Source organism: Atta cephalotes (genome assembly GCF_000143395.1).
Source record: "Atta cephalotes unplaced genomic scaffold scaffold00022, whole genome shotgun sequence".
In the NCBI taxonomy this organism is placed as follows: Eukaryota; Metazoa; Arthropoda; class Insecta; order Hymenoptera; family Formicidae; genus Atta; species Atta cephalotes.
Window position 1 is genome coordinate 4,422,463 of NW_012130086.1, and position 11,028 is coordinate 4,433,490.

Consider the following 11,028-nt stretch of genomic DNA (forward strand, 5'->3'; position numbering starts at 1 on the left):
TCTTCTCTCTCTTCTTCCCCTCCCCTCCTCTCTCTCTCTCTCTCTCTCTCTCTTCCGTTCTACTCAAGGAACTCCTTTCGCTTTATCTTGTCCTTCCAATACCTCGGATCTCTTCGGTCCGCTTCATTTCTTCTCGTATGCATCGGCCTCGCCATTGTGCTGCCGAGGCACCCTGGTTTCTCATCATTTTCCAGATAAAAGTGCGCTTTATTCTTTCATTCTTCTTCACAGCGACGAATTCCTCACGCGAGACACGCCAATACGCACAAAGCCGGGAGATGCTCGCTGCTCGATCGGGGAAACGACAGCCGGATGAATTCGCGAGCGAACGCCCCCGCCTCGTCCCTGTGTCCCGAATATTATTTTCACGTGATCTTCACATTCACCGACACTCGGAGGGTTTCTCTGTGTCTGTGTCGAAGTACATTGCCGTAGAGTATTGTATTAAATCTACCTATATCAAATTTTTCCACGAGTTATCGCGTCACAAAGAATAACGTTCTCTTGCAAGCGTGAATGAAAGATGATCGATATATGCAAAGCGTAGTTAAATTTAACAATAAAGAAGAAAATCGCACATTCATAAGAATTCAACATTCAAGAATATTTTACAGTAAAAAATTACATAAAAAAAGAAGAATTATTAAATGATAAATAATAAAGAGAAAAACATTCTGCTTGTTTTTATTACAGTGTGAATATAACAAAGCATACTATTGAGCATATTATCTTGACATATAAAGAATTTGTATGAACTTACATAACATATTTAGCGTATGCAGTAATTTTATTTTACATAATATTAACATAATAGTTACGTAATATTAAGTATTATATTAAATAACAATGTCGTATATTAAATTATAAGTAAAACTTATAATCATACAAATTTAAATTAATCGCAGATTATAGGTTTTCTGTTCATGACATATTCGCAGATATCTTTTTTACATCATAATTATATTAAATAAAATTCTTATATTTGATATATAAAATCTGTGACAAAATTATTTAAATTAATCACAGATTATTTTCTGTTCATAACATATTCATGGACAATATCTTATTGTTAGATCATAATTAAACAAAATTCTCGTATTAAATAAATAAAACTTATAATCACGCGTTTAAATTAATCGCAGATTAGAATTATTTTCAGTTTGCTGTATATCCATGAATGATATCATAAGTATTTTCAGAATGAAGATGATCGTTCAGAGTTTCGAGTCGTCATCGTCGCCGTTGCGTAATAACAGATGTAGGATGTATAATCATAAAAGTAATTTCGCGATGATCCAAGATGAGAAAGCTCTCAATCTGTCGAATAAACACAATACCACTAAAATAAGCACAAATTCTACTTGATATACGATATATTACGCATTCTTTCTTGCGCAACCTCCGTATGATTCCGTATTTTATCCAACGTGAAGCTTCTATTCCAGCTGTTAATGGATTATATTTTTATTATAATATCGCATCAGAAAAGAATTTTAAATGTGAGGTCAAAATTGAAATCTTCAAACTAGAAAATCATCGGTTTCTTCAATTATTTCTGCACGAATTCGTGCAGAATTAAAGTAACGTTGTAAACTCCTAATCGTAAGCACCACATTGTGTGCGATCGAGATTGAGAAATGTTTTTCTCTTTCCTTCTCTCTCGCATTTAAATTCCGCATATTACAGTCGCGTTTCAATAACGCGAGTGCGCCACGAGCGAAGGAGTTCAAACTCTCGTCTGAATTTTCCGCGACGATATTCAGAGATGAAAGATCGAAAACTAAGCTGCTTAGTAGTGATGATAGTGGTGGTGATGGTGCTGCTATTGCACACCCCCATGCGTTGTCAGTGAAGAGACAAGCAAGAGAAAAAGCGCTCTGTAAAAAGTAGCAAGAGAATTCAACGTGATAGTAAAGGAAGCAACGACGGCTCGTTCTCTTTAATCCGGCTGAAACGTCGGGTAGTTACGGCTTTTTATTCGACAGCATAATAGCGGCCTTTCTATAAGAGGTCCCATAAAAAAAAAAAAAAAAAAAGAAAACGGAAAAATCGCAAGTGGATCGCGCATCATCGCGTATCGCGAGATTCACAACGTCTCTCATACGTGCTCTATCTCCGACTGATCGCGCCTTATGGAAATTATGGAGATTTCACGCTTTTAATTAATCCTATACATCCGCGTTATCTCGAGCGAAAGAATTTATTTTTCACCAAAATTTATATCCCTCTTATTAATGTATGGCATACAAATTCTTTCTCTGAGAAAGAAATTTTCTTTGGTATACACGATAGCTTCTCTTATCGAAAATTGGAATAGACATATTTATCTAAAGCGCAGCAAAGCCAAACTGTTCAAGAGAACCGAACTGGGTCACCTTTATACACACAACCGGAATATTACAGAATTCAACAAATCCGGCCGAATTCCTATCTGAAAATTTATCGCGGGATGCAGTCCCGCTCTGTTGATCTCCATATCTGTGATCCGTATATTGGTTCACGTTTACACTTCATCTGAAAGTCTCTCGCTGTATTCGCAATCAGAAAAGCGTCTCCACGACCGATCGATCCGCTCTTTTGTTACAGACACCCGTTCCCGTTCTATTCCCAATCCCCACGTTAAAAGCTGCGAGGAAGTGAGGTAGGGGAAAAGGGGTAAAAAGGTGGGAGGGTGGAGGAGTAGAAGAGTTTTCTTGTGAAGGAGACCAGCATCGCGACAGCCACGCGAAATCGCGACCACTATAAAGTCGTCACATCGAACTCTCAGCTCTCGGCTGCGCGAAGTGTGATATTTTGTTTTCTCTACCTCCCTACCATCTTCCACCCCCTTGACTGTACACCACATTGAAATTAGCTCTAACCAAAGGTATAGAACATGGACGCCATCCGTATCTAAATAGAATATCTGACATGGTTAATAAAAATGAAAGAGAAGAGAAACGTGAAAATAACCAATTTCCGTCTCTTTCTAACAATATTACACCGTTGAATAGAAAGAGACAGAGACTAGTTATCTTCGTATTTTATTTCTTTCATTTTTGTCGACAATTGTACACACGATTACGTAGTTCGTGCTCTATGTCTTTGACTCTAACAATCTGGCAGAAATCATGGTCGGTGAAATTATTGCTCACAATCGTTATAATCTTCTTGCGCTCTCTTTGCATTTTATATTTCAACTGTACTAGAATAATCGGAAAGGATGAGATGAGAAAGAGGGATGAAAGATATACACTAATCAGTGATATCGCGTAATATCGCGCATGGATCATTCATGAGATAACCTTGTACTGTTAGATAAATTTAAAAGTCTCCCTCTCTCAACTCTCTGTATTTTTCACGAGCAAGAAGCTTAAGCAAGCAATTAAGGTCAACATGTCTCTCTCAGCGCAGAAAAGTTCATCCAAATTCCAAATGTGAGTGATAGCACTTACTAAAGTTCCTTGTGATGCAATACGAGGAAAAGATAATAATTTCTAGATGAATAATTCTACTTTCATGAGAGCTCATTACACCTCGTTGTCTAGACTTTCTGCCGAATTACCACGTCGTCCTGTACAATATATCTGTAGTCTCATGTCCAGCGAGAGAGGAAGAGTCGAATCGCATTGTAAATAGAACGCTCGTCGAAATCGACTAAACGTAATTTCAACGGAAGCGGAACATCATTTGCGAAACTCTGGGAATATCTAACAGGCCCGTGCTCGTGCGTCTGACGAAGAAAAAAAGTTGGCGTGACATGCATACCTACATATGTATCTACTTGTCGCGCAGAATTATACGCGCGCGATGTGTCATTGTCACGTGTCGTAATGCACCGATACTGCATTCCCGAATGCTCCAATAATCAGATTATCACGAAATGAAATTGCGCTTCTCTCTTGCCCCTCCCTTGGTGGTTGGCGACGCGCTTTCGACCAAGTTGAGCAATCTACCTAAAATTGGATGGTGTTTCGAAACAGAGTCTCGCGAAAATATCACCAAACTTTTACGTCGTAAGATATATTTCCGAAAAGTTCAGCTTATGTTTCCGTGGCGAATTTTGTATTCGACAATGGACCGTATGGTGTATGAAGCAGGATTTTCCAAACAGTGCATCGCAAGAGCTTTACGTATTTTCACATATTTTTCAAGAGAATTTTGTTTAGGATTTAGAATACTAGTGTTTCTATCTCAAACAAACAGAAGGTAGAAGTCCTGTGAAACATAGATATCTGAAATATTGTTACACTTTTTTAACATTATTTTCTACTTAAAAAAAGAAAATATACTGCAGTATTGACGAAAACATTTTCCCAATCGTTTCTTTAATCTTCAATTTATAGAATTTTTTAATCATAAAATTGTTGGTAATTTTGTTTCATGTCTTTTAAAAATATAAAATATAAAAAGAATTTATTTTTTAGAAAGCACAAAGAATATTCGAGGGCAATAATATAATTTTATAAACTAAATTATTATTTTACCCAATTATTATTCCTATATGTATAAAAAAATAATTACAATTTAAAATAGACCGCTGAGAATGAATCTAATTGAATATGGGAAATCCAATTTTTCAATTAAAATAAATTTTAGTGTTTAAATATTTCTATGTGCATTATTTATATCAGACATATTATTGTATATAAATTCATACAGAATATTTAAAAAAAGTAATGTATAATATATAAAGAGTATCGTAAATATATATACATGTATTAATATAAATAAAAATCACATTTATAGTAAAATTAATTTATCGCCAAAAAAGTAAAATTTGTAAAAACAGTCATTACCAACAACAAAGTGCTTTAACATATTGACTGCGTTCAGCAGAGAAAGCAGTTTTGCAACTATTGTAAAATTCTTCAATATGATTGATTTACATTTAAAGCCGCAAAGAATCAAAAGCAAAATTCAATCGTATCAAAGAATTTTACAACAGTTGTAAAGTTACTTTCTCTATTAAATGTAGCCATTCTTTATTCTACCAAGCAACATTTTTCCTCTCATTAAACAAAACTCATTAAACAAAAAACATCATGAAATGTTCTAGCAACATTGTAACGTTGCTACAACGTTACTGGAATGTTTCAAGGTATTTCTTGCTTATTAGGCAGTACGACCATTCTTTAGGATAACGTCCGACTTACCATGAGGAGCTTTGGGCACATAGAGGTTCAAATACAAGCAGTCTTCGCTCTGATTGGCCAGTAGTGGCACCAGCCTTTTGAGGTAGGCCTGTCTCTGCCACGGCAAGCTCTCGTCCAATACCGGTGGCCGCTGCGGACAGGCCGGCGGCATGGTATCGGCGAACTTGATGCCGCGCCAAGGTGTCGGGGTAACCGGCGGCATATAACGTAGCGCTCCGAGTGGCGGCGTCGCGTACGGTACGCCGTAATAAGTCTCGACGGCCGTCGACGATCTAGCCTCGATGCCGCGCAGGATACCGTATCGCGTTTTAATTGTTCTGGTACAGTACTTTTGAGTGCCGGCCAGAGCTTCGGTACCTGCCAGGCAGCACTGGGCGCAGAGAAGCGCCAGCAGGAAGACGCTTTTGGCGATACCGCCATCAGATAGGACTCTTCGAAAAATCCCCTTATTCGCAATATCCTTCGCATTTCGTCGTCTTTCTTGTTTATTTTCTTCGTCGTCACTTCCCTTGTCGCATTTGCCTCCTTTCCGCTTTCTTCGTTCATAGCATCGTTCACCGGAAATCCCGTTTGTTTGGCGATTCCCCAGCTTCCTAGGAACCTCATGACACGTCGAGCAAACATCCTGTTCCCGGTGAAAAATATACCGCGTTCGATACGATACGATAATATCGAGCTGCAGAAGACAGTGCTGTCGAAAGACATGTTTAACTGACGATCGCCAGTCGCCGGTGAAAAGGACGGTGTCGGGAGGTGAGAGGTCTTTCCTCTTCCTCTTCCTCGGCAAAGAGGAGGAGGACGTCCGCATCGCGTCACGCCGCCGCGGACTGGCCCCTGCGGGCCCCGCATCTGTGGGGCCCTCCTACCGATGGACGACCCCTTTCTTCTTCCGATTTCCGCTTTCCTTTCCCGTTCACCGCAGCCGCCGCCGCCTTCTTGCCTGTCCTTCGGCCCTCCGTCCTCGCCGCCGCTGCCGCCGGCAATTTTTTGCGCTTACCCTCCTGTACCCCTTTCCGCACTGCCGCTGCCGCCGCCACCACTCTTATCCCGTCGCTACCGTCCACCCACTCCCACAGCTTCCGATATGGTTTGCCGCCACCTCCAATCCCGCACCCTCCAAGCGGCTTGCGCTTCTCGTCCGCCGTTTCGAATTCAGAATAGCGACTCGGTACTACTATCGTGCTGCTGCTGCTGCCGCTGCTGCTGCTGCTGCTGCTGCCGCTGCTGCTGCTGCTGCTGCTGCTGCTGCCGCTGCTTCTGCTGCTGATTGGCTCCGAGCAAACTCTCACTTCCATTCTCAGGTGCATACGTTGCCCGCGTTGACGCTGAGCTGCCAATCTGGCGACTGATCGTCGTTATCGCGCAACACGCGCGTATATACGACGCTTCGGTGACGATCGACGAGCTCGAATCGTCGGCAGTGAATGATCCTGATGGAATCATCGGCACCCAAAGTACGATGATTCGATACACCGCCCTCGGAATCGCCGACTCGCGCGGAATCCTCAACGTCCTCGTCGCATATGTTACGAATCGTCTCGGGAAAGGAGAATCATTCGATGATTCTTCGATCCTCGAGTTTCTATTTCTTGCTCTTGCCGGAAACCACCTGCTTTCACCTCGCGCCCTCAACACGCTGCAACAATATATAAAGGACGGTTCATTAAGTTTGTAGTTTCTCTGAAAATTAATTTCACGTCAAATTCAATTAACTCGATGACAGTCACCCAAGTATATAAATGTGTAAACTTCGGACAGATCTCCATCACATGTATAATTTAAAATTTTACGAAAACAGACAGCTGTTCTTCGTACTCGAGAAATGGCGCGTAAATTGCTACCGTCTACCCAGTGAACTGGAAAAATGTATGCTCGATATACTTTCGAGGGGATGATCGTGCGTGAAGCATGTATATCGCCAACGACATCCTTTTCACACCCCTATCCTAATCCTCCATCGGTTCAGCAAATTTCGAACATTCTTTATCCTCTACATTTTCTATAATCATTTATTCTTTATTTTATCGGTTATTCTAAAAATATACTTGTTTTGGATACGTATGTATTGTATTCTCCATTAAACAAATCCGCATCTAAATAAATGGAATATTCGAATTTTAGTTTATTGATTTTTGCTAGTAACGCTACATAATTTCAAAAACTGTTCTGTTTTTTCTGTTTATTATAAAATAACGAGAAATGAAGTAGATATTTTGCTCTCCAATCTAGGATAATATATATTTCCATATATTATTGCGATGAAAACTGACCCCATTGTGGTAATAGCGCAAATTTGACCATTCCGATTGAGTATTAATATGCAGATGTATGCATTGACCCTTTGGATCGAATTTTCGGGAATTCAGCGACGCTGGACTTGAAATTTACGTTCGTTAAATCAATAATTAATATACATTACGCCGGAACCCAGTAGTGAAAAATCGAATCGCACGGCCAGTCGCCCGACAAAATCTAATTAATTGCAATGACGATGTAGTTTGATTCGAATGAGTTGCTCAAACTGCTCGTATAACGCGAAATCCGATAGCATTCAACTGTGGCTATGCGAGAATTTCCAATTTCCAACTTGGGATAAACTATATACTCTCCCTGGCCCTTGGTATATTTGGTACTACAGCTTTAGAATCATTTCAACTTCTCTTCCTCTTGTTCGGAGAGAGAAAGAAGCCTGCATTTAAATTATCACGAAGGTACGCCTGCCATTGTCTTTTTCCAAACGCCAAGCGAAATAGTGAGCTGTGAAGGTTCACCTATGTGGCGAAAACGATGTAATAGTTTTCGTATCTCGTCGAGCGTGCAATTGTTAAGACAAGCCATATAAATGCAGACTTTTCTTGCTACTTTTATTTTCTGAAACTTCTGATAAACGTGCCGAAGCGTAAGAAGTATACCATCTACTTTCTTGTGACAATGACAAATAAGTGTTATTATACTTACGAAATACAAAAAAGGGGGATGTAAATGCGAACCAAAAATTATAATCAAGAGTCGTATCTTTAATATTTTTTATCCATTTAATTTTTCATTCATTTAAAGAAATATTTCAAGAAATACAGAAATCCGTCCATTAAAGAGAATAAATCGTAACTGCCATAATATTTTTATCATGTGTCATTTATTAGTGTTATTCGTATCTATCTGTAAAAGAAACTTTAGAATTATGAAAGCAAAGCTCGCTGAAATGGCGCGCCACATAAATACCTATTTATGTAAAAGTTCAAATACTAATTATATACAATATTATATTCATAATTTGAATGTTTATTCAAATTATGTTTATGTTCAAAATTTGATTAATTTAATATTCTCTTGACGTGATAACTCACACGTTTATATTTACAGCATTACGAACTTTTTTCTCGCGCTCCTTTCCATGGGAACGTGCCGGCTATAGTTTGAAGCAAGTATTCCCGATTCTCAAGTTAGTCCGACTTGTCTCTCCTAAGTACTTTGCAGATCGGATTCCCCGAGGGTCTTTCGACAGAGCAGCGCGATGCTGACGCAACTTCAAAAAGAGGTGCAAACTATCATTGGATTATTCGATTTCGCGCCATTCAAGCAAACAAGCAAAAACGAGATGCCAATGCTGAATCATATAAGCGCGACAATCTGGCGAGCGAAATTAAATTCCGGAGCTCGCGCTAATTGCAGCAGGAAGAAGGGAGGGGATGACCGGACGATTAATAATTCACCGACGGGGGAGATAAGTTCGAAGTTTCCACGAGAAGAATCTACGAGAAATTATTGAGGCAGCAACGATAACGTGAAAGGAAGAACGGATCCTTAGCGAAAAAGGCCGATATATTATCGCGGAAATTGCACGAGTGCCGGCGTGACATTTTTGCACGGATCAACGAGAGCGCATCCTGCAAGAAATGGATGAGTCAAAAAGAATTGATGGTGATCCATTTTACAATATTACGAATCCCCAATCTTCGAAATTGAGGCTTAGCCTTCATAATCATTCTCTCTCTCAATTCATTTCCATCATACTCTATCTTTATAATAATTAATTTTAACTGACGTGCAGAAACATGGCCGGAATTTAAATATATATTATGAAAATATATTATGAAAATATAAAGAGAAAGAAATAAGAGAATTCAAATACTTCAATGACAAAACTGATTTTTAAAAATGAAGATGTTGTACTTAAAAAAAATGCATTACTGTAAAATGCAATATTTTGTTAGATTTATCATCAAATTATTTCAAAGTTTTTACATATAATAAAATATTCTGTCCAATAACTAAACTAGAAATGATTAAAATAATTCAAATATTATTTTATGTATTAATTATTACGCGTGATAAAAAAATCTTTCATTCTGATCCAGTATTTATAATCAGCCGCAAAAAAAATGCTCTTGTAAATCGCATTGTAATATTTTAGTGCCTCGGTTTTTTTGAGTGAGACATTTATATTTCAATTTAATTATAACTGATACATTTATTCGCAGTATAAATAATAAAATTATATGCTTAAATTCAAAAGCTGTAATTATTATCTGTAAAAAATTGAGTGAAATGGGAAATTAAAATAACAAGAATGTATTAAAAATCGTATAAATGTATGTGTTCTAGTAAATGCAAATTTTTTAAAATACTAATTATTTATATTTTCTATAAATAATATTTAATATGACACTCAATTAATATAAGTATAGTTAATATAATATTGAATCTTCAAAAAAGTAGTCTACAAAATCTGAAAAGACTAAGACTTATGATGTATTTTTTTCACGATAATAATTGACGGAAATTTCTAACGTAGTTGCCATTGTTGGTATAATTTTACTCTTTCCTGCAATGTGTACGCGACTAATATTGATCGAAAACGATGCGCGGATTTCTTCAAATCTCGGAGTTATCATCGACAATATTTCGAAGCCATATGTTTCAGATTCGTTGAACAACTAGAAAAACAAAGTTTACAAAAGTAACTAAATACAATTATTCAAATTGAATACGTGTTTTTACTGAATGTGAGATAATGTCATTCGTTTAACTTATGAATTATTGAGCAGGAACATTGCATTATTTACAGGATAATCCCAAAAAATGTGAGGAACGCACCGAAAAACATCCAACTCCTTATCTAGTGTTGTCTCCTCGTCACATAGTGCATAATGATATTCACTCAGATATTCTCGGTCAGATAACTTCCGTATCGGTCCAAATAATTTCAATTCTATCGCTCCGGCAACACACGCACCAACACGTAGCGCTTCGATCCATTCGAGGCTCGCATCACGTTAAGAGTCCGGAGTTGACGTTACGCTCTTGAGAACAATGCCGATTACGCATTCGAGCGCAGTCCAAATCGCTCGAAGCGTCGTTAAGCCGCGATTGAAGCGGGCGCGAAATATTTGCCGATTCACATACTCTCCGCTTAAGCACCTTCTCGCCAGCTGTTGAATCGCGACGCGACGACAATCCGTCGCGAGACGGACTGCATGCAAGAGCAAGACTGCCGAAACCAGCCAACCAACCAACCAATTTCGTACCAACAATTAACCCCCAGGACGACCCGCACCCTTCGTGTGCGCGATCGACTGTATCCCGGGCACTACTAACGCGCTAAGGGCTAGCAGCCGTGCGACCTCCGCGGAGGTGGCGGTGCTGGTGCCTGCTGCTCTTGCCGCTGATGGTAGTGATGGTGGTGGCGGCGATGGTGGTGGCGGTGGCGACGGCGGCGGCGGTGATGGTGGTGGAGGTGGAGATGGAGGATGGTCCGGCACTCGAGGAAGCCGGGACAGCCACGGCGCCGACGCCTGGTTTGATTCCGACCAGCGGCCCGGTCGATAGCACCACGGCAACCCCCGGGTCGTTCCGGCTTTCCTCTCCCTCTCTCTCTCTTTCTCTTCATTTC

General features: G+C 39.4%; 1 protein-coding gene across 1 annotated transcript in view; it reads right to left on the bottom strand.

The window, feature by feature from the left end:
* LOC105619641 (neuroligin-1) overlaps nucleotides 1-5,943 on the bottom strand; it is a 20,964-nt gene extending 15,021 nt beyond the window's left edge. Inside the window, exon 1 of the mRNA XM_012201162.1 lies at nucleotides 5,136-5,943. Coding sequence (XP_012056552.1) covers nucleotides 5,136-5,943 — 808 coding nt within the window. The remainder of the gene's footprint in view (nucleotides 1-5,135) is intronic.
* Between the last annotated feature and the right edge of the window lie 5,085 nt (nucleotides 5,944-11,028).